The sequence below is a fragment of the Astatotilapia calliptera genome, chromosome 10 (genome assembly GCF_964374335.1).
Source record: "Astatotilapia calliptera chromosome 10, fAstCal68.1, whole genome shotgun sequence".
In the NCBI taxonomy this organism is placed as follows: domain Eukaryota; kingdom Metazoa; phylum Chordata; class Actinopteri; order Cichliformes; family Cichlidae; genus Astatotilapia; species Astatotilapia calliptera.
In genome coordinates, this window is record NC_137431.1 from 8,856,601 (window position 1) to 8,882,029 (window position 25,429).

Consider the following 25,429-nt stretch of genomic DNA (forward strand, 5'->3'; position numbering starts at 1 on the left):
TCCTTTAATCATCTTGATTGAATCGTTGCAACTGGCCTGCATGTGAAGACTTTTAACACAGCGCCCTTATGCTGATCCACTCAGCTTCACATTACTTATAGAGCCAATACCCTACAAAGAAATCCAATAGCACAAGCCATGAGCAGGCCAAGTGAGAGGGAGGATTTCTCTATGCATGGAAAATAGTTTAACACTGGACTCATAGAAGGATCATATGGCATTTTACATGCTAATGAGTTTAAGGGATCAGCCGGTGTGATGGGTAATAGGTTGTCATGAGTATTACTTGATTTAAGCTTCTGATGATTTCCATCTGAGCTTTAGAATGACTACTACTGACTTGGGCTGAATTAATCATCTGTGATTTGCTCTCCTGGAGTAATCACAACAAGGCAATAAAGCAACATATCCTGGAATTATTAAGGAAAAAAAATAGAAACTGAATTAGCAACTTTACAACTTCTAATCTTAAATTACACAGAGGAACTTTGGCAGTTTCGGCTGGCCAGAATTAAATGGATAATCAAAAGAAAGGAAACTAATTTTATATAATAATGCAATACATCTATGCACAGTTCAGCTTTAATGAACTACTAATGCAAATTCAAAATATGAGCTACCTCTAACCAAGTCTGCTGATTTTCCAGGGGACTGAAAGGACAACAATATTAGCCATGGCTCACAACGCACAATCACTCACAAACTCACCATGTTCTCAGCACCACTGAGGGTACCGAGTGAGTGATCCTTGTTGTTCCATTTTCTAGTATGACCGGACACTAGGGTAGAGATTATTAACAAGATGACACCCAGTACAAAGTGACAGTTGTGTGAGCTTTCTTTGGCCTGTTGTTCTCAAGACAAAAACTGGGCTAACATTGACAGAAAGGCCAGGATTATCATTCCCAGACTGAGGATGAACCACAGCCAGCTGCTGACAGATATACAAACCACATCAAGTCAAGTTTGATTTGGTATGCATTGAACACACAATCACAGGCTTAGTGGCTTGCATGTCAGATCCAGCATTCTTGTAATGGTGTCCGTGTCATATATGTATTGTTAGTTGCTCTATCATAAATTTCGGAGTTTTATAAGCTCAGGGATGAAGGCAAAAAGAACAACAACAAAAAAGTATCAACTTTGATGTCCAGGCTACAGCCTCTGTTACACAAACAGGACATTTAGACAGCACACACGTCCCGTTGCAAACACAAAGTACTACAGCATGGATGGTGTATTTACTGTACCAATTGCCAGCTGCCACGGAAAATGTGACTGGTGTAACTTCCTCACAGTGTAACTTCCTCACGGTGTCCTGACTATCAGAAGTTGGACAAATGTGCTTCCTCATCGTAAATCCCTGCTCTGCGTCAATTTACTCTGATATGCCATTCACATGGCACGTTATTCCGTGCCCTTCCACATTCTTTGACTTGGAGCGAAAGTCTGAAATGAAACCGAGTAAAGCTGTGTGAATCCTAAAAACTTGAGTCCATGGAGCGTTCTTCTACTTAAATATACGAAAATACATCTTCTGTGTCAGTTCACAAAGACTCACACACAAACATACAAAAAAAATGTGTGAAAACAAGAAAAGAAATTTTCAATACTGAAACAAGTCTATTTATCCACACATACACTGTAGACAGCTAAAGGTAACGGCATTTCGATTGGTGTTTTAAGTCATTCCAAATTAAACATAAGAGCCCTGATGTTGCTGTACCACTAATACACTGAGTGTGGACAGAAAGAACAGTGTTATTGTAATGACAACATGCCAAAATGCCACATAAATATTAGGCTCCTCTACATTTTTGGCCATGTCCTCACACATTACAGCTACCTCCAAGCATTCCAATCAAAATTCTGCAGAGACCACAAATGTGTGAAATTCCCATTTTTGACCATATGAAAATCACAACAATCTATTTGACCTCATTACACAAACATGTTTTAACCTTTTTTTAAACAATTCCTGAGCCCCAAACATGTATAATTTATTGAGTTGTAGGCCCGAAAATAGACCCACTGTTATTGGACCATATTTCACAGATGATTCATCAACAGCCGACAGCTCGCTGACCACAGGTTTGGCTGCTCTCCTGGTCAGGAGAGAGGAAGCCTTGTTGCAGTAGTAGCCATCAGTGTGGTTTGCTCGTGATAACGACCCGCTTATCACTGCAGCAGACAGCTCACTCCTTAGACTTCCACTTGAGAGATAACACCATCAATCAAATCAGAACAAGTTCCTCCTGTTCCCACATTTCTTTCCATTCTTCAGGCACCAGAGCGGTTATTCGCTTTTTAAAATCCCAGTCTGACAAACCTCATCTGGCCTAACTGTCAGGGTGTATCAGAAAGCTAATGGAGGAATTACAAACTTCACTGTTTTTGTCCATCAACATATTGTTGTTTAGCAGATGGTGACTGGTGACTTTATTAAGGCCTAAGTATCTTTTTTTTCTGTGCATCATTTGCCTTATAGCTTTTGGCATATCTTGATGTCAAGAAAAGGCATAATAAAAATATTTCAATATTTCATTTGTGATAATAGCTCAGTGTGGGTAGTTAATAAAAATAGGCCCTTCAATAGCTAATATAGCTGAAGGAATGTTTAATTTCATAATGTAGGTTCATGTGGGACGCTGGACCAATCATCATCGAGTACATACTGCATTTAGTAACTGCATCGTTTAAGCACTTCTCTTAACTAAAAGAGAATAATTGATTATTACTCCATATTACCAGTTCACTCTAATTCATTTCCACCACGCATACTTCTACACTACCTGTAAAACTGTACTTTGCACCCACATGTTGCTTAGTAAACAGGTAACATTTTGTGAGATCAAAGGTAACATTAATTTCTTAGTTCTGCTTTTAAATTCAGTATCAGCAATCTTTTGTGTATAATGCATTAACTGTGTGCTCCATGCGGTATGTACACTGGAAAGACCTAATCTTGTCAAGCAAGCTGCAGCCTGCAACCACTGCCTTCCAATCTGAGCCTTCTGTGCTTTATCATCCAACAACACATGCCACTGCTATGAAATGATGCAGCTTACGCCCACGACTGATAAAATACTGTATGTGTGTGTGTGTGAGAGAGAGTGCGTGTCAATGACTTGGGTCTCTGCAGAGCCATGTCTAAACTTGCAAATATAATCACATAAGCGAATAAAGATGTGATTAATGTCTTTGTTTAATATTTTATATTAAGAGGCTCTGCACATAAGATGCTATGCTAATTTTGTTACAGAAATGTTGAAAGCTTAAGATGTGAAATGTCCTGGTTGTCTGAAGATCAGCACAAAGTGCTGCTGAGAGCAGTTCAGAGGGACTGAAATAGGAATCTTACAGTGGCACAATGAACTCGGGGATGTGAGCGTAATGATCTCCTCTGGCAGGTTCCCTCATGCTTACTGACAGGCAAACCTAACTCGGTACTTGCCCTTCGCATATATACAAACACAGATCTGTGCTGTCTGACTAAATGCAGAAACACACCAGATCCAAAACCACACAGACATAACGTAGAAGAAGAAAGCAGCAACAAACTTGTAACACGCTTAAACAGCTTCTGTAGCTCCAGGCCACATTCAGCCAGCGCTACAGTCAGCACTCATTAATCAGGACTTGTCTGTTAAATGTACTTACATATTGCAAATAGTATTTAGAAATAGTCCATCTTTCTTGGTTTGTTTTTTTTTTTAACTGAGAAGACAAACGAAACACAAAGATGTGATGCTGAGGTAAACCACGATACAAGAAGCAGACCTGACTCCGTTTCCTCCTGCCTCCCTGCTTGGTTCCCCATGTTGGTCCGCTCCGCCGCTCCCACACTCCACACCAGGGCAGACTAATCCAAGAGTCCGTGGCTGCGGGGGTAGAGGTGTGTGCGCGCGCACGAGTGGTGGGCTTGTTTCTTCTGTTCAGCACCCAAAATCAGCACCACATAGAGAGGACGCAATAAGAGATGTGAAATCCTTCTTATTCTTCCTTCTTTTCTCCTCTCTTTGCCAGGACTATACGAGTCTGTGTGTCTGCATGAGCATGTGTGAGGAGACGGGCTGCTGTCCCATCAATGAGTGAGTGTACGTGAAAGCGTGCGAGTTTGTCCTCCAGGATGGTGACAGTTTGTCACACTGGCAGGCGGGCAGGCAGGCAGGGAGCGTCGTGTGCACCTCATTATAGTACTGATGACTGGAATCAGCTCAGAGGAGGCGTGGCTTCCTCAGCCAGACACAAAACCCCCCGCAGAAACACACACTTTAACACACCTCCTCTCTCTGCTGCCAGTCAGTTTACTCTCACTAGTACCAGCTGAACAATGGAGAGATGATCTGTCCCTCAGTGGAACAAAAAAGGACAAGTATGAGCCAAAGAAGAGGGTGGAGGGAAGTAGGAAGGAAAGAGAAGCAGGAGCAAAGGAAAGGCAACATTTGTAATTTTTGGCAGATGGTGGCAGCTTGTCTTTTCTTTTCAAACTTTCTTCCATGCCTGCTCCCACATACAGATTTATAAAAATATAAAGAAGAGAAAAGTCTTCAAAAATGGGAAAAGGAGATGCGGGTGTGAGGAGTGTGTGTCAGGGGCCACCACAAGCTTTCACTAGCATTTTCCCTACAGTGCACCCAACAGGGAACAATAGCATGTGCATGTATGTGGGTTCACCTACATGTAAAAAGCTGGGAGGAGGTGATGGTCTAGCTTTGGTGTTTGTTCTGTCTTCTCTCATTCACAATATAAGTACAAAACTGTAAAGGAGAATAAAGTATGATCAACTATAGTAGCCTCTTCTTTAGGCTCCTAAATGTTGAATAGATTAGAATATACCTGTGTGTCAAAATAGCCTGTACTCTAATATGTAAGATCTGACTCTGAGACCCCAAAACATCAAATGCACATGGATGTATTTCTTCAAAATTAACATTCATTTTTGCTGCACTATATTTTTTTTTAAGCTACACGTGACACAGATAAGCACTGATATTTTTAGGAGTATGAGAGTCTCTGTTGCATAAGCTGAGAGCTGCTGGATTATTTTCTTTCTGCTCAAAAGAACTGTAGAAATGTACTGATAAGCAGAATAATAATGCAAAGGTCATTTATAGTTGTGCATTTTTAGTTGAATATAGTTTTGAATTAGAAAATATTATTAACAGAGAAGCCATTTAAAAATTCTCTAGTAGCTGCAAGGAAGATCTAGTTTGCTACACGATTCTGCCCACGTCAGCCTGAATATTCAGCCCTTTGATACAACACTGTACGGGTCTTTTCATATCATATGATTGTTGCATAAACTGCTTATACAGCTTCCTCTTCCTTTCCTAATATTTTCTTCTCTCCTCTTGGAGCAGCACATCCACCTTGGTAAACAAACATGCCTCTAATCCAACTAAGAATGTTCTCCTCACTGCAGGATGTTCATCTCTGCGGGTCCAAGAGACCCCTTTCAAAATTTGGCAAGACCACTGCTCTTTGTCTAGTGTCTTTCGGTGACTCGCTGGGGTCACGGGCTTCTACACAGAGGAATTTCAAACTTTGAGCCAAAACTCTGGCCAGCAAACCTAAAAAGCGCAAAATGCATTTAGCCTGAGTTGATCCCAGATACAAGAGCAAAGCTATAACTGCTTAACGTAAGCTTCTTTTCCACTGTATGCAAAATAAATAGAGAACACAATCATACTGTTTTATGATCATTATGGGAGACAAAAGGAAGAGATAAACAGTAATGCTACTTTTTTTAATACTCTCTGTAGATACGGTAAGCATATACAGTCCTGTGAAAAAGTATCAGCCTCATGTCTTATGTTTTATGCATATTTCTCACACAGATCATCATCAGATCATGTTCAGATATTAGACAAGGTTAACCTGTGTAAATACCAAATTTGATTTTTGGATAATAATTTCATTTATTAGGGGACAAAAACTATTCAAAGCTACCCAGTCCTGTGTGAAAAAAGTATTTACTGCATTTCTTAAATCACAAATTAATTATAAATAAACACACTTTTATTTATAAAAGTTAAATTCACACCTGATTACTGAAAACTAGTTTAATCAAAGAATCCCCTAAATAGAACCTGTCTGACAAAGTGAAGCAGGGCAAAAGATCTCAAAAAGCAACACATCTTGCTACAAACGAAAGAAAAGGAAACAAAGTCACTGACATGTATCAATATGGAAATGAAGTGAACCACAGTGAGATCCATCTACATCCATCCACAAATGGAGAAACTGTGGAACAGTGATGAACTTTCCTTGGAGTGACTGCACTACCAAAATTACATCAAGGGCACATGTCATACATATTGCCTTGAAAAAACAGCAATTCATGTAAAACTAACACTAAATATTATAAAAAGAACATCATACCAACAGTCAAACATGGTGGTGGTAGTGTGATGGTCTGGGGATGCCTCACTGCTTCAGGATATGGATGACTTGTTATAATAGATGGAATCTATAATTCTGTATATAATTATAATTGCAGGGTTATAATTCTCTCTATAACCCTGATGGAGAGTGTCCAGTCATCAGTTTGTGCCCTGAAGCTTGGGTTATGTGGCAGGACAATCTGAAACACATCAGCACGTCCACCTCTGCATGGCTAACCCCCCCCCCCGGAAAATTACGATTTTTGGGACGACTTGGTCAAATGTTGCTTCTGCATGAGTTTGCACAGGGCATTCATGTTAAAAAAAACAAACAAAAAAAAAACAAAAACAAACAAACAAACAAAAAAAAAAAAAAAAACGCTGCACAACAAGAAGGGTGGAACAAAATTCCTCCACATTGACATGAATGACTCACTGGAAGTTATCACAAATACTTGATTTGCAGGTCTTGCTGATAAGAGTAGCACAACCAGTTTTTAGGTATAGGAGCCAATTACTTTTTCACATAGGGGCAGGCAGATTTAGATAGCTTTTTCCTTTATTGAATGAAATCATCATAGGAGATTTCTTATATAAATAAATTGATTTGAGCCATGTAAACACTGAATTATATTGTAAAGGTGCAAAACTGTGTCATCATATCATATTATTGCCATATTCATATCATATCTTGCCTTTTGTATTTCAGGTTATCTTTGTGTATTATTAATTACGGCTTGATGATCCGAAACATGTAAGTGTGACAAATATAAAAATAAAAAACCCACTAAGGAATCAGGAAGAGTGCAAATACTTTTTCACTGCACTGTATGTCTCACGGCTTTTCATTGTGTGTCTGTTTGCTATGGCTGACTGCTTATGCTGAATGAGGTGTCTCAGTGGACTGTAACACGTTTGATTAATTTATCTGACATGTACTGTATGAGGAGTTCTAGGACCATACCAGTTTTCCTCCTGCCTGACGCAAGCAGACAGGGCCCTGCTGGGACCATGTGCTATGGCTGAGTGTGGTGTCTGGGTTGTGCATAGTAAAATTTACAGACAGTATGGGGTCCATAGTACCTGAAGCACACCTGTCTCCTGGCTCTGCAGATCGTTGACCCTTAACCATTATCTGACATCTTCTTTTTCTTCAGACAGTGAATTCAGGCACTATTAGAAAACTGACACAAGCTATAAACTCATTAATAGAAAACAAAGTCAAACTCTATCAGGTTTAGCCAGCCAACCTCAACTCCATCACTGTATGACAGGCAAGTTCACAAAGAAGACACTGGATGTTAATGAATAACTATAGTATTCACACTAATAATGAAAACTTGTCTCTTGTAAATCATCTGCCTCCACCCAAAGAGTATTCCTCGAGTAGTGCTGATCATCACACCTTTATAACCTTTGCATAGCCCACCTATAAAAATACCCTCCCTCTATGAGAAAGCTTGTCAGTATAGTCTCCTGAGTTACACTGGGAAAGCACTGCACTGACATGTCATTAGGAGAATTGCAGAAGAAACACAAAACACATTAAGGTGTCTGTACTTAAAAATGTCCCGCTCTCAAAAACTCCTCATGTTGGTTGGAGTCGTCAACCTTGATGTAAAAAGCGACACAGCCTACAAAATCTACACAAAGGGAGTAAGAATGAGATACGATCCGATATGAGATCAAATACGGCAATAATATGACATGATGACAAAGTCTTGCACTTTTACAATACAATTCAGCTCAAATCAATTTATATAAGAAATCTCCTATGATATTGGCTGGCACATTATCGCAGGTATAACACATGATGACAATTAGATATATTAGATAAAAATGTATAAGAAAGCATCATATATGCATGTACAATGACTACAGCTACAGTACATCTCAAACCTATTTATACAACAAACCTACATTACATTATTATATTAATAAGAGATAACATCTTATGACAGTCATTGCTACTTATAAAGTCAGTGTTGCTCAATCTCTCTCACTGGTATAACCACTAAACATCACGTGACATGAAAACATGTGATCAATAAAGGATAAATTAAGGTGGATAAATCCAGGAGTAAAGCAATGTGAATTTTGTCTAATAATAACATTAATATTACAAAATATCATAATAAATATTAGATTACGATAATCGGATATTTAAAAACAAACAAACAAACAAAAAACAACAACAACAACAACAACAACAATCCCTAACTAAACAAGAACTCTGATCACATCAGTGACCAGAGTGAACACATTGGCTGCACAGATGTGAAAGAAAGCTGTGATCCTTAGATGCTCCCATTTATAAAGTTATGCATTTTCAGTCCCGAACATGCTTTTTATTTATAGAGCAGGGCAGCTTCATCTCCCCTGTTCTTGCTCACTCCACAGGGACCCCTCTGAGTGAAAGCTTTACTGAATTATTGATTAGGAGTTTTAAATAAGTCATCAGGATGAGGCTGGGTTTTAACCCGTTGTCTAACAGCATGGCACAGTTGGTAAAGTGCCAGAGGGGATAAGGGGATAGACTCCATTAGCAAAAATAACAGTTTTGATTCATTACTATGACATGCTGTGAGGGTGGGCCACAGCTTGCATGGGACAGACAAAGGTGGGTTAAGACTGGCAGTCAGAGGAGCTTTTTTTAAGAGACTGCTGTGAGTGTGCCTCTGCCCCATGACTCCATATTTTTCCCCCATTACATCTTCCCTACTCAGTATGACTCCATTCTCTCTAATCTTATGAAGTAATGCAGTGTTTCAAGCAGCTCCAGAGTGATGCATAATTTGCAATACAAACCCAATAACTAAGCAGATAATAACTACACAGAGATGATATTTTTTTTCAAAGATTATAATAAAACAGTTTAAATCTATTCAGTTCTATGGAAAGAAATATCACAGATCAGTTTCTAAAAAAGACTGTAGACTGTTGCATGAAGGTGAATTTGCTCCCTAATTAGCGCAAGAATTATGTTGTTTATCTTCCAAAAGTGTGCACGATATCACATCTGACCCACTTCTCATGAATCTCCAAAAATAATAAATTATGCATTAGTTCTTATTCAACAATAATATTCTTTACTGACTTTTGCAAAAAAAAAATATGAGGTTACCATATGGGACAAACGACTGTGCACTGCTTAATCGTTTCCAAAATCCACGTGTGTGTGTTTTCCTTTTTTTTTTTTTCTTTTCTTCTATTTTTTTTTTTTTTTTTTAAAGGAAACTGAAACCTGCCTGAAACCACAGGCACAAAATATAGGTGAGAAAAGACTCAATTTACTGTTTGACGCATGTGATGACAGTTCTGCTGCAATGTGCCTTAGAGCCCAGTAAGCCTTGATAGCTTGATGGCTTCATGTCAGTACGTAATGTCACTTATTCGCTAGGGAGCAGCTCATGTGCTTATAACCCACATGAAAGCTGACGGTATCACTAAGGCAAGCCTGATGACACATTACAGCATCAAAGTCAACATTTTTATCCCAAAATGTCACAATGCAAATGTTGAATATTTCACTTCTCTGCACACTCAAAAAGTAAATCTTCAAGCAGATATTTACTCTCCTTCCACATCAATAAATGCAAACATCCAAGACATTTCTGAGCATTACATCACAAACGGTTTGAAAGGCCACAAAGCATCACCCCAATCTATATTCAAAGCCTGTCATTCCCCGCTGTGAGATTATTTTGGAATTCTGATTTAGTATTGGAAGCAGCAAGCTAAATGATAATTGCCGAAAGCTGTATTCAGGGCTGACCATCGCTGCTATTTCATGTGTCACATTTCATTCTCAGCATGCTCAATGGCTTTGCTTTTTTGACACGTTTGACACATCCACTTGTGTATCTTCTTATGTCTTGACGTGCTCCGCCTCACTGCAGGTGCAGAACAACACAGATGGCCTGAAGGGAATCATACAGCAAAAACATCCACTCTTGTCACGTTTGTCCTACAACTACACACAAGGTCAGAATATGCCTGTTAGCCTGGGGTTCTTTTAAGAAGTTAATCTCAACTCAGTGAAAGCAGAGTTCATATTTTGATGAAATCTATTTGAAGAGACGAACATATTTGGGGATTTGGGCACATAAAAAAATGAAGATGATAAAATCTTTCAGATGTTTTCATTTCTGCACATGAACTAGACGCCAGTTAAGATCAGCAACTTGGCTGAAAAACAATCTAAGTGATCTTTGTGTTACACAAAAAGATTATATTTTCGCTGATATAAAACACAGTCTTACCCTCCTGACAACCAGCCTATTCATTTATGTCCTTTGTAACGGACACTTGTTTTTGCTCTTATTTTTGACTTATTCGAACTACCCTACCAAGTCCTGGTTTACTAAATAGAGGACATCCTGGGCTTTCCACTGATATCTTATCTGTTTTTTGGGTGGCCTCCTTTAGCTCCAAAGAGGCAGGAAATCACAAAAAAGTTCAATGGGAACATTCTTTTTTTCCTTGGATCTCATTTGAATATGACAGCATCACAACCATATTTTAAAGAGGTTTTCCTCTACGGTATATCTCTGTATTCAAATGGAATTGGATACTAGAAATTTCCAAGCAAAACTAGGTCAAAGCAAGTTTGTAATGAATTTATCATGAATAGCATAAATTGGGCATCTGTTCTTGTCCTTGGGTGTGAAAATGCTTTGAAAAAGCAAACTTTGGTTAATTAGAGCTCAATCCGGTGAAAGCTGATCATGGTCTAATTGTGTATGAAAGAACTGAGAGCCTCACTTGGCTGTGGTTTCTGAGCTCCTCGGGAGTCTTTTGTCAAATAGAATTCAATTATCTGCGCTTCTGCACAAGAGCCCTTTGAAGAAGAAATTCACCAGAGCACAGCATCCACACACTGTTTGGATGGGCTGCCATAAACAAACACAGCTTTCTCCCACACTAAGGGTATGCACAACATTAATTACTGCAAACAAATCCCTGTCATTATCACCCATCATATTTGTTCTACATGTAATATGCATTTTGCCATCATGTAGCTGTTCTGTTTAATAGCCAATGCAAAGTTTAATATCACCACACAAGGTCATGGATAACAAGATACTTGCATTTGAATTTACTAAAAGGTAAAAAGTACTACACTGAGCCACCATATGCTCCCCAATTAGCATTGATCATTTAGTCAACACCATCTTAGCGCTAAAACTAAACCTAACATTCAACCTAGACATCTTTCAGTCTGGGCAGAATGTCCTATTTCAAACATTCAAATGTTCATTATATAGCTACTGCTGACCCTGTGCATTCTGTTATTGAATAGCCAAAATTTTAATCACAAATTTACAAATTTTTAATTTTTCCTCTCTATTTCATCCAAATACTTATCAATAAAATCTAAATTTTATGTAGTGAAATGTCTCACGAACCCCTAATACTTCTCAGCAGCTCTTACAATTATGCTCTTGTTTACACACCATATTTATTAAAAGCAGTGTTGTTGTACAAACCGGACTGCATAAAAGTTGGGACACTAAACAAATTGTGAATAAAAACTGAATGCAATGATGTGGCGATAGCAAATGTCAATATTTTATTCAGAATAGAACGTAGATGACAGATCAAAAGTTTAATCCAAGAAAATGTATAATTTCAAAGGAAAAATATGTTGATTCAAAATTACACGTTGTCAACAAATCCCAAAAAAGTTGGGACAAGCAGCAATAAGAGGCTGGAAAAAGTAAATTTGAGCATAACGAAGAGCTGGAAGACCAATTAACACTAATTAGGTTAATTGGCAACATGATTGGGTATAAAAAGAGCTTCTAAGAGTGGCAGTGTCTCTCAGAAGCCAAGATGGGTAAAGGATCACCAATTCCCACAATGTTGCGCAGAAAGATAGTGAAGCAATATCAGAAAGGTGTTACCCAGTGAAAAATTGCAAAGACTTTGCAGTTATCATCATCAACTGTACATAACATCATCCAAAGATTCAGAGAATCTGGAACAATCTCTGTGCGTAAGGGTCAAGGGCTACTGTGATACTGGATGCCCGTGATCTTCGGGCCCTTAAACGACACTGCACCACAAACAGGAATGCTACTGTAAAGGAATGGGCTCAGGAATACTTCCAGAAACTATTGTCAGTGAACACAATCCACTGTGCCATCCGCCATTGCCAGCTGAAACTCTACAGTGCAAAGAAGAAGCCATTTCTAAGCAAGATCCACAAGCTCAGGCGTTTTCACTGGGCCAGGGATGATTTAAAATGGAGTGTGGCAAAATGGAAGACTGCTCTGTGGTCAGACGAGTCACGATTCGAAGTTCTTTTTGGAAATGTGGGACGCCATGTCATCCGGACCAAAGAAGACAAGGACAACCCAAGTTGTTATCAACGCTCAGTTCAGAAGCCTGCATCTCTGATGGTATGGGGTTGCATGAGTGTGTGTGGCATGGGCAGCTTGCATGTCTGGAAAGGCCCCATCAATGCAGAAAAATATATTCAGGTTCTGGAACAACATATGCTCCCATCCAGACGTCATCTCTTTAAGGGAAAACCCTGCATTTTTCAACAAGATAATGAGAGGCCACATTCTGCATCAATCACAACATCATTGCTGCGTAGGAGAAGGATCCGGGTACTGAAATGGCCAGTCTGCAGTCCAGATCTTTCACCTATTGAGAACATTTGGCGCATCATAAAGAGGAAGGTGCGACAAAGAAGGCCCAAGACGATTGAACAGTTAGAGGCCAGTATTAGACAAGAATGGGAGAGCATTCCTATTTCTAAACTTGAGAAACTGGTCTCCTCGGTCCCCAGACGTCTGTTGAGTGTTGTAAGAAGAAGGGGAGATGCCACACAGTGGTGAAAATGGCCTTGTCCCAACTTTTTTGGGATTTGTTGACACCATGATATTTTGAATCACCATATTTTCCCCTTAAAATGATAAATTTTCTCAGTTTCAACTTTTGTTCCATGATTTATGTTCTATTCTGAATAAAATATTGACATTTGCCATCTCCACACCGTTGCATTCAGTTTTTATTCACAATTTGTTTAGTGTCCCAACTTTTTTGGAATCCGGTTTGTAGCTGGAAAAATAAGACATCCTAAAATAGTACATCCTAGCAACATGTCTGACTGAGTATTTGTCTCAAACAGACTTATTATAGTTTTGTATTTTCTAATTAGTTTGTATTTTTATTTCATTTTGACTTTTCCTTTTTCAGTTCAGTTAGTTTACAGAGTGGATTTTCTTGTTTCAGTTTAGTTTTTATCATTTGAAAATGTTTAATTTTATTTTAGCTTTTATTAGTTCCAGTGTCAGTTTTAGTCTTTTTAATTATTGTATGCAGTAACCCACAGTTTTGTAGACATCCAAAATCTTAAGAAGCATATCCACCAATGTCTCATCAGGCAAGATGTAATAAATTTTGTTTTTACCAGACTAACAAAAACTTAAACTAAGGATATATTTTCTCTACCGAGGGCCAGTGCACAAAATGTGCAAAGGCCCAATTGGAATTGCTCTGTTTATTCTTTTTTGTAATGCAAGTTTGTTTTCAAATTTCACAAATTGTTTCAGTTAGTTTAAATTTTTCTCAAACATCTATTTTTTTACTAAAATGTTTTTCATATCACAGTTTACAGTCTTAGTTTTGAGTTTCATTTTGTTAACTATAACAGCCTTTGTCCAAGTGCGTCTAAACATGTGATAGCCGTAGACAGAAAACTAAATGGCACTTGATGTAATCTAACATAATTTTGCCAACTGTAGAAATGTTTTCTTTGATTCGTAAAAAAAATTTGGATACTTATTAATTAAAAACAGATAAATAAATGAAATTTTGTGAACAATAAAGAGATCTTAATCCTCACTCTAACTGTGTAAAATGAAGACATTTCATAGGAAATGTCATGCATTCATTATGGTAATTGCTTCTTGGATTTACAGTTTCTGTCAATCTGCTGGTTGTATCAGCTCTCCTCTGACTCTGGTCTTCAGATTTGGGGAAATGAGGTCTGCCACAAGAACAGTGGATATTAGCTCAAGGAACTTAAGTCATCTTTTGCTAATGAAAATGCAAACAAACAGAAAAACAAACAAACACAAAACTCTACAACTAACAAACACCATGTTGAAGTTAATGTTAATTACACTTTTGCATTTTTAAAGTTGAAGTTTCACTATTTTTTATCATTTGCCCAAAGAGATTAAAAATAAATACAAGGACATTAACATATAAACAGCTAAATATACTGTTTATTCCAGTCCCACTTCAGATTTGGTATTATCAATCCACATAGTTATATTAGTATCCCCCCATCACTCAACCTTGACCTCTCCTCAAACCCAATTTCATCCAAAACATATCCTGCTGTTCAATTTGCTGAGCAGATGTGAGAAGAGACAGGTCATGAATCTGTCCAGTATCTAATGTTTGGACCAAAAGCTTGAGAGTCTCAGTACTTGGCCACCTGCACCTCACTAGTACCAACAAATTGTGAAAAAAAATATAGATACAAAAAATAAATGAATAAAAAGGGTAAGAAATAAAAAGAAGCATTTGTGAAGCTGCCAGTTCCCACCAGTAACTGGGAACCCATAACAGACAACTTTAGTAATGAAATGTGGCCCTCTAGTGGCTGCAAATAGTTAGCTCTTCAACTCTGACACAAAATATGCACTCTATGAATAAGAGTGCATATTTAATTAATATGTACTCTTAATTATAATAATTTATGAAGACATGCATCCTTTTCCTTTCATATTTTATACTGGGTCTTTTTTTCTCCTAAGGAAAGTTTCTAAAACTAGTTGTTGAAAGTGTCCCACCTGACAAGCTGCGAGGGCGGGCCTCAGCGAGATCAGAAATGGCTCCTGTAGTCACAGTCTTCTTCATCCGGGAACCGGAGGCAGTAGCTCCTGGTGGAGGCTTTGTCAAGGCATCATCACTGCTGGCTCTTTTCAGCTAAAAACACATCTGCGCTTAGTAAAAGTCATGCAAGTCTAATAAAGTTCTTCTTAATGTTTTGACATGCTTTTATTTAAACCAACATTAGCAGGGTTAATCTGTGTATCACTGCACCTGTGACTTACCTTGCTAAGGCGCTGATCTGAGGCCAACGTGTTGGAGGATCTGGAGGTCTTCATGGCTGAGGAGGTGGTGGAGGCAGAGGACGTTGAGGGGGCCTGCCTTACTCGTTCCTGGAGTCCAGGCTTGGGCAGCCCCACTTTGGTGGCGCCCGCTTTCATCATGGCTAGGTGTCAGCGGACTACACCTGAAAAAAAGTCCAGACAAAAGCGGAAGTTATTCAATATGGTAAAACGATAATGAATAATAGATAATAGCATTAGTCTAAGTATGTAGGATCTGCAGTAGGTGGGCAGATTTTCCCAACAGATGGTCAGGACAGACTTGGTCAAGGCTGCTTTGTTTTAACCGCTGAGCTCTACTCCATCTCCCAGAGGCAGCAGTGAAATATGAACACGACTTGCCCTTTAATAGAAAAAGCAACTGAACAACAAACACAACTCTGAGAGCATGATATGACACCGCCTGAAGCCGCTTAGGCTTTTAGAAATCTTTACAGTCATTGTTATTGTGATTATTATTTTTATTTATATAGTTTATATATTTTTGTTATCATCATACTGTGTTCATCTTTATTTTTCATGTTCATGTTTCCATCTTTCCTCCGTTTGTTTCTTTATTATGCTTTATTTAACTGATCTTAATTTACAATTATGTTTATCAAACACTAAACTTTAAAAGAATATTCGTAGAGTTCTGCTAAATACGCTAACACATACTCATTGGCTTTACTGTATGTGGATAGATCATGCCTACTGATGAGCCAGGAAAGACCCTGGATAATGTTTCCCTCCAGTACATATAAAAGGAAACCCTGAAAAATAGGCAGCACATTTTCCTCAGGTTATAAGATGACTATAATGGATTAGCACTGACATGTGATATTTATTACTGTTCCAAAAAATACTAGCCAGGAGGTGCCTCTGCAGCGAGCTTAAGTTATTTTAGCAGAAACACTATTGAGCCACTTCCTGTAGGAGGGAGGAGAAAGAACACAGTCTCTTATCTGATTTGTTCATACCAGCAGCACTGACCAAGACTCCACTTCATCTCCACACCAGTAGAAGTTACATATGCAGTGTGAAAATGGCAGAAGTGGCTGTATAAGAAATATGGTAAAAATAGGCCTTTTGCAATTTTTCTTATTTTCTGTCATATACAGGATATACTGAGATACGGTGTACTGATTTTGGATGTTCATGATAAACATGGCCAGTGTTTGAAGTAATGAAACACACGAAATACCTGTGAGCCAACAAACAAACAAACTACAGGCATCAGACGTCTCTAAGCATCATGTCTAAGACACTTTTTGTTTTCCACTCTTGGATCATTACATTATCAAAAAGAGGGAATAACTCTTATACAATCTCAGAAGACACATAGCTACTCAAAACCATGAAATGATCAACTGCACCAAGGCTCGGTACAAGTTAATAAACTCATGCAAAGCTACTTGAGTAAAGTCCTGGGATAAAAATATGAAGCTGGAAAAGACACACACAACAGGCTCCCTTTAAAAGCAGCACAATAATATAATATGATGTGGTCAGGGTGACTGTTAAAGGTTTGCATTTGATGTGGGTAATGCGCTCATCTGAGCAGCTGAAGGAAATGGAGGTCAGAGTGCAAAGACAGAGCATACTGGTAAAAAGGTTCGGTAGCTCGCAAAGGGTTGGCTGACTTATTGATCGTGGTTGTGTGGTAACTTGATTATCTAAGAAGCAGAGGACTCTTGATGAGAATAGTACTCTCTAGTCACTTAAGCCTGTACAACCATGACTTCCCAACAGGAAGGCCACCTTTTTCCCCCCCTCCAGTCTCAACTATTTATACATTTTGTACTGCAGTGACTGAACTGCTGCATGTGTGTAGCAATTTAGAGCAGGACAAACGATGCTGCAGTAACGAGTAGTTGGCACATACTTAAGATAATTTCACACTGTAAGTACACTTTTAGGTGCTTAGGTACTGGTTAACAGCACAATATATTCAGTTGCTTTATTGACTGTATCAGAGCATGTGTTTTCCTGCTGGCCCATCATATGATACTTCGGGCCTCTCTAGGCAATATCCCATGACTAGCTCCTGCCTAGCCTAGCAGTCTAACACTTCAGCCGTGCTGTCTCACCTCCCCTCAGACACAGATTACATAGCTATGGCACCATTCTCTACAGAGCACAAGCTGTGCCTGTTTCTCAACCTGCCCTGAACACTTTGTAGGCTAAATGAGGAAGTGAGATACATTTGAGGATGTTTCAATCCAGGATGTATAATCGTGTTCCTGTTTTGTTTTTTGTATTTTTTTTTTTGGGGGGGGGGGGGGGGGGGGGGGGGCTGTTACTATAAGGGAAGTAAAAGCTCTAGGCAAGCATTTTGAAAAGATAATAAATATGAAAGGATAAGTGTCTAAACTTTAACACTGATACATTTTGTTTCCACTTTCCTCGACCACTGCAGAAGTCTGCATATACAGTATGACCTTTCCATATTTCCTCTGCAGAGACAGGATTCTCAGGGGCCAGAGCCCTGTCCCACTTATCTTACAACGACCCAGTTGTGAAAACTAAAAAAGTCTTTGAGAGACAGCCAGAAGTAACTTTAAACTTGAACTAAAAACTAAGACAGTGAGAATCTCCCTGTAAACAGCACATTAGCCAAGAAAGATGACAGTCATTTAGTGGTTTTATTACACTGCATCTTGCTGAGTCTAATGAGACACATATGCTGGATGATGACATTATGACTTCTTCATGATTGGTAAAAAACTAAATATGGAATCTGCTCTAAAAAACAGCCATTTTTGAAAGGCAAATATAATTTGCAGTCACCACAGCAGTAAGTAATGGGTTGTCATCTGCCTTAATTATATTGCTTCCAAACTTGGCAAGATGATATAAAGGCTGAATATGGAACGGAGAGGAGGAGGAGTTTCTCCAAATTTCTGACAGTTGCTTCTAGACTGTGCTGCTAGAAGGAGATAAGAGGAAAGCAACTGACAGCAGTCATCAGTCTGGGCCTGGATAAAACAATCACATACACATCATGTGATCTGATAGAACTTCAGGAAAGAGGACAATGTGCTACCATTACAAAACCAAGAGAAGCACTGAAATCAGACCAAGATGAATTATATGAAAAGTCAACAAATTCAACCACACATCTTAATTTGAGGTTTGACAACTAACTTCCTGCATGCTTCCATTTCACTTAATCTCATAATTTAATCTTAATCTACTGCATACAAAATTCAATAATCTATTTTACTTTTGTTAGCTACATTATTAAATACAATCCCAAATGAAAGGAATTCATTTTACAAATATGTAACTTTGCCTGCTCAGCTTGCCATGACTACAAATAGTCTCCAATCATAGAGAAAAAAATCCACGCTAATGGATCTTTGCTCATTCTCTGCCCCTAAATACAGACTCTGAAAAAGTACAGGACAAGCAAACTGCTCTCCACTTCAAATATTTAGTGCATGTAGAATATAAATGAACTACTGCATCAATAACTCACAGTGCATAAGAATGAAGATCCTGTCTATTCATTTTAAGCAAACCTTAATGAAAAAATGAAAACATAGGTTGAAACTGCAGGTCCTGCAAAGGAGTGGCTGCAAAACTTGTTGCCTTCTTGTGATAAGACTCTGTTGCACAGAGTAAAGTCTGGTGTGACTGGATGCCACTGATACAAAGTTCTTTTTGCAGAGTTAAGCTAACGTATGTCTTTACCTCCAGACCATGGGCACTGACAAGACTGCTTCACTGACCAGCAGAAGCAGCAGCATGAATGATTCAAGAAATGATCAAATATAATGCTTCAAACCGCAATGGACACATAAGAAACAGAAAATAAGTTACTAGGTTAAATGTCACTCTGAATCATCACATCCTCTTGACTTCTTTCCTGTCTGGCTCTGTGGTTAGCAAAAAGGCTTGAGCTAAATAATATACAATAAGGATAACATATGGCATCCTCTGTTAGCCACTGTTTTTAAAACTTCCCTTCCAACAGATCATGGTGGTGAATTTACTGGGTTTAAACTATTCTATAGTCACCAATCTTATATTAAATTCAAAGTAAAATCATAGGAAGCTCTAAAAGAAGCGAGTAATGAAACAGTAATGGCAGATTGTTGACAAAACAAAAGACACAGCAGTTCACTTACGTTTTTGGTGCTGGGCGCTGTCCTATAGTCTACCTTGTGCCTGAGTTCCTTGCAGCAAAAATGAACAAAATATTTCTCTGTTGTTATGCTCTAAAGAGGCTGCGGGGGGAAATGCAGGGCCAGGAGCAATGGCTTTCACCTCCATACAGCAGTCAGGATGAGGAAGTACTGCAAGTTGCCAACTGCTGTGCTATGTGTGCTGTTGCCGCTTTCACTCTCTCATACAAAAGCAAATAAAGGAACTGTCTCAGCCATGGGCAAGTTGTTCTCCTCTCAGTTTTTCCAGACAGCATGAAAGGGGGGGGGGAAAAAAAAAAAAAAAAAAAAATCTGGGATAGGCTGGAAAATGTACAACATTCAGATTTATTTAACCTGAAACTGTATGTTGTGAAAGAGAGCATCAGTAGTTTGTTTTGTTTTTTTTTAAAAAACATGCTACTGGAAATAGATTCTGGAAACAGATTTATGATACTGTTGTGCACAGTTTATTTCTAAGTTATCTGTAGGCTTTATACACATAAATAATGGCCACTGACACTGACAAAGCCAATCTTTGTCTCAGAAACACACCAAAATATGAGGGCGGCTGATTTGTGGAGGGGTCAGCATTTTATGCTCTCCCATACTGATGTAATTTGGATCCCACAATGTACAGCATGCCAAGGCCGTGGAGCATGTGGGCAGAGTGTACGGCGCTCTGGGCTGGGCTGGAACAGGCTCCAGTTTGTGGCAAGTGGCAAACTGAGGAACTTGGTCTGACCACACCCTTATGCCACCACAAAACCTGCCTTTTAAAAAGGGGGATTCAGAGAGTGTAGTAACAGTTGAGTTAGATGCTCAACATTTTTTTTTTTTAAAGGCACGCAGTTTCACACTCAGATTCCAAGTGTGATTGATATACATCTGACAAAAACATGCTTTCGACGACATGGATTCTGATACTACCATTGTCACTCCCTACATCATAAATTACAGCCTTCTAGTGTCACAACGCCACTTTATTCCCATGATTATTCACCATGGGTGGTGACCTGTGTCATTATTGGACCTAACTACCTAACCATGACCATACGACTGTCTTTTTAAATCCTATATTTTGATGCTGCAAACAGAGTTAACTTCTTTTCTTCAATATTCATCAGATGACTGTAAAGGTTCTAATTAGCAATGGTAACCATGTTTTCTATCAACATCTATTCTTAATGGATTGTTGTAACACTGAGCATTGCAATACACTAAGTCATGAATCAATCTCTCTTTATTCCAAATTACACAGGAATGCAGAATACTTTATAATAAAATGAACCAAAGGACAGACGTAATTAGGCAACCCAATGTATTCCAAATCCAGCAAGTCGTAGACAAGTTTAATTTAGTTGCTAAGAGCGATTGCTTTTACTTTAAAGGCAAATGTTCTCCATTTCCAGTTTGCATTGCCTTACTTAAGTTTCCATACAGCTCAGAGAGTAGATAGCAAATGTTTGTAGACAACTTTGTGCGTTTCATGTAAACTACAAGAAACTTTTCTAGTGTCTCAAGCAATGACAAGGATCTGGCCCCTCCACTAAATTTCCTGGACTTTTGAAAGCCCTAGCCTCCAAGCAGGGACTTTTTAGAAGTAGAAAAATACCCAGGACTTAATTTAAACATTAGTTTCCACAGTGGAAACAAAGCTTTCATGCTCCCAGGGGAAAGTTCCTGCAGTGGTAAAGTGGGAAGATTGTTTACTGTCTTTTTCTTCTTCCCATACATACCTTGTCATCAGCTTCTCCTTTTTATCTACAACTGAGAATATTTTCCAAGACGGTGCTGCTTACTTGGAGTAAACAAGAAAATAAACTGTGAAGGTGAAAATAAGGAGGCCTATGACTAATTATGATGACTATTTTTTTCAGCCATACAACAGTTGCCTTGCACATCAGGACGTTCCTATGAATTTCTGACCAAAATAAGCTTCCTTGCCATCTGCATAATATTAAAACCAAACATGTAAATGTTAAATATGCAAGCAGGAAGTTGCAGACCCCTGGAGTATGAACCATGTCAAACATTAATAAATAATGATGGTACATAAAACCATGTGGCTGGTTGCTCAGTGGGTGACACGTCTGTCAGGGGAATTCCTGTCATCATATAATACAAGAGGCCAGGCAGACAGACTTCTGAATACCACAGTTCTCTCATAAAACTAAATGCAGGCACACAATACAGTAAACACCAAATGCTTGTCCTCCTCTTCCTTTTCCACCTTCTGTGTAGAGGAAAAAGCACTGAGTCAGAATCTCCACGAAGACACAACACTGTCACATGGGATGTAAAAACAAATACAAGATGTTCAATGATTCAGTCGGGCATGTCTAAAAATACAGCATTTTCCATCATCACTTGGCATTTGAAAATTGAAACTGCTCACAAAATTAGCCTAAGGCAAATAGTAGGAGAATTACAGGATTACACAATCAACATAAAATTAACTTAGACTAACATGAAAAAGTAATATTAGTAACAGTCCAAACAAACTTGACTATGGCTAGATCCCAGTTTCAAGATGTGGAAGCTAGCTTAGAAAATAACAAAGTAGCTTAACACAATGAAAAAGTTACAAATGTCAGTGTTGTCAAATCTCTGAAATAGACATTTCTAAGAAGAATGAGGTGTGATTTCATTATGTATATAATACTATACTGTTGAGGGGCAGGCAGTCTGGTTTTTCATTTTATTGGGGGAAATAACATTAGACTGTTTTTGATAAAGCCTTTATGTTTAACCTTCTTGGTAATACTGTATCTGAGAATCTGATCCAAACCACACCAGCGCCAAGATTCATGGATTATATTAGCAGTTGCTAGTCACTACTGATGTAGCAACTGGTGAAACCTAATATAGCAATGATGACGTCTATCATTGGAAGCTACTTGGATGCTAATCATAGTAGCGAAAGAGCACTGTAACTAAGCTTCTTACAAATGAAAGCAGAGATTATCTGTGTGTCACTGCTGCTGCTGATATTAGTGATATCTCATTACCATAACAGCAGCTGAACAAATTTCCATCTGCATTACAGCTAATAAACGGATAGCTTTTTTTTTTTTAAAGCATACAACACTCCCAAATTAAAAGCTATTTTACTTTAAGATAGAGAAAGTAATACAAAGTTGCTAGTGGAGTTGACAATACACATCCAGGAAATTTTCACCTCCCACCCATGCAAAAATTGATTCATTTTGTCTGACCACCCTAGCATATCCAAAGCATCTGTGTGGCACCTGGATGTTGCAAAGCGACGTGTGCAAAGTCATTATATGGGCTAAAGTGAAACAGGAAGTGAGTGGGATTAGCTCGTATCCCACGCTGTGAGATAGTCTTTGTTCTCCCCCTGTGTTCCCCCTTTAGAGGAAAGATGTGAAACTAGGATGCAAAAAGCTGTATTAGAGGGTTTCCGGCAAAGTTTTACACAACATACTAGAGTAAATGTGACATTTTTGTACTGTGAGCGACTTGTAAGAACTGAATGTAGCAAAATCATGATGTAAAAAAACAAAACACTAAAATTAGCACAGCTGTACAAATATAAACAGAGTAAAAGCTAAAACCATACTGGAGTGAATGTAGGAGACTTAACCTACAGCTTGAAATAGTTTCATATACAACAAGAAACTCCACTACCCTTACAGTATTATACCGCACCGATGCTCAACTAAAACCCAGAAAAACTACTTCTCACCATCTGGATATTAAATAGACTAAAGATTATAGCTGATGTTGAATCATCACTTTTTTAGTTCAGTACAAGATGGGAAGAAAGTAGAGCTAGTCAGCAAAGTGCTGTGTCGACAATTTCCTTTGATCTGGACCCAGATCAATATAACGCTTGCCTGGTCTGTTTACAACATGGCCTCCCATCAGAAAACTGTTGACTTTCCAAATCTATTCAGCTCAGCTATCTGAACCATGGTTTGGTACATACCATGTTATTTTAAGGGGTGGAGGGGGGGGAGAAGTAAACTCCATTAATCTGATGGATTTCCATTTAACTCTCTTCATAGCTCCACCGAACCTTTTAGCATAAACACCAAGCACATGGTTGGTGTTTATGCTAAACACCAAGCACATGCTTAATTAACTTATCATCCCAGCAAACATACAGTCATTATCTCCTCAGTGAAAACTGGTCATGATAACGGTAAAAACTGTGTTACTGATGGATAAATGTTTATTTCAACATCCAACACTGGTCCAGTGAGACCATCTTTTACAAAGCAACAAACAACAGTGATATTAATGCATGAAGAAATTAAATGTACATATTCTTGTTTTTCTTAACCCAAGCACATTTGCTTGACAGCTAATTCTATCAATAAACACTTGTAAGAAGGCAGCACACAAGATTTTTTGTACATAAGCACGCTAGTATTACAGAGCCTGCTTTTTTTTTTCAATACAAACACTTTTACCTAGATATATATTCTGTCTTATTTGTTCTACGATTATCTTAAGATGTCTGGTATGGTTTTTAGGGCAAGAGCTCAGGAGCGCAGTTGAGGCACAACATGCTGAGGGAAATCAACAAAAACTTCTGCCATAATTCTGGATAAATTTTTGACCAACGATATCTAGGTAATGTAGAAGTAATACATCCAGAAGACCTTAAGGTTGCGTCTCTGATATCGGCACAACTTTAATTTTGCAACAACTTTTCAATACTGTGTCACTAAAGTGTCACTAAAAATTGTTAGCCGACAGTTTTTAAACATGGAAATGTTTGCTCAGATTACGTATGCTGCACAAGAATTTCCTAATCATAGATTCTCAACCTAGAAACACACTTAAACAATATTTCATTACATACCATAGTTTTAAAAAAGTACAATTAATATCCTATAAATTAGCTCCAGATGTTAGGCAAGCACTCTGTTGGTAACACAGCACTATTAGCAAGAGCTCAAGAGTACGCTTTGAAATGAAGAGATGCTGTATTGCAAAGCAAGAACTCAGTCTCAGTTTTAGGATGTCAAACTTCCATATTACGGTTGTCAACAATCAGGGTAAATCCCCTTAATGCTGCAACTTAAGTTAGCCACCCTCTGAACATACATGTTCATAAATTAATTATATTCTTAATGTTTCCTCTAAGGAAATATAGGTTTATAAAGTTAACCCTTCAAAAACTAGTGTATCAATATCAGAACAATCACTATACACAGTGAATAACTGAGGTATTCACTGTGCCACATCACAGCAGTTACAGTCATCCATTATTTCCCAAAAACCTGCTCTGTCCTCGATTCGTCGGTGATACAGGAGCATGAGCTGAGCTAGATACAGTCTTCATGCATATTTCATCTGGTCCATCCTCCGTTTCATCTTTCTCAGAGCAAGGCTCCCTCGAGGGGCTAACTTCCTGCTCTGATGGTGTCAAAGTTCTTTTCTAATAAACAGCCAGTCAAAGCCACGTTGCAAAAAACTTCAGCTACTTTTCAGTCTGTCCTGGCTGGCTACATGTACAATGAGTGGGCGGATTCCATAGAAACACTAGCATAGCATCCAAGATGACTGTGAGAGAATAAAAAAAACAGACCTCAGTAGCTTTCCAGAATGGAACACCGTAGTATTAGTACCACTGACTAGAAATTCTGTCCAACCCAAGAGGAGGCTTCCTCTCTGCGCCTTTTGATTTTGCAACAGTACACAGACTTGTTGCATCAGAGCTATTTAATGTGAACAGTGGGTGTGACCATTTTAATTTGTATGGAGACTGAAAGCTATTACAATGGTTCAGACATCTTTCAAATAC

At 38.5% G+C, this 25,429-nt stretch overlaps 1 protein-coding gene across 10 annotated transcripts in view; it reads right to left on the reverse strand.

Annotated features, from left to right (window-relative positions):
- specc1 (sperm antigen with calponin homology and coiled-coil domains 1) overlaps positions 1–25,429 on the reverse strand; it is a 79,144-nt gene that overhangs the window by 48,273 nt on the left and 5,442 nt on the right. For 7 of the 10 annotated variants that reach the window (XR_013911874.1, XM_026182943.2, XM_026182944.2 and 4 more), the window contains exons 2-3: positions 15,467–15,648; positions 15,203–15,338 (exon numbers count right to left, since the gene is read on the reverse strand). Coding sequence is in view for 9 of the 10 variants with exons in the window: in XM_026182943.2 (XP_026038728.1) it covers positions 15,203–15,338; positions 15,467–15,625 (295 nt within the window). In the remaining variant the exon portion in view is untranslated. Of the gene's footprint in view, positions 1–3,780; positions 3,957–15,202; positions 15,339–15,466; positions 15,649–19,635; positions 19,867–25,213; positions 25,296–25,429 lie in introns of those variants that run through there. The other 3 variants (XM_080307475.1, XM_026182945.2, XM_026182948.2) reach the window with 3 other exon arrangements.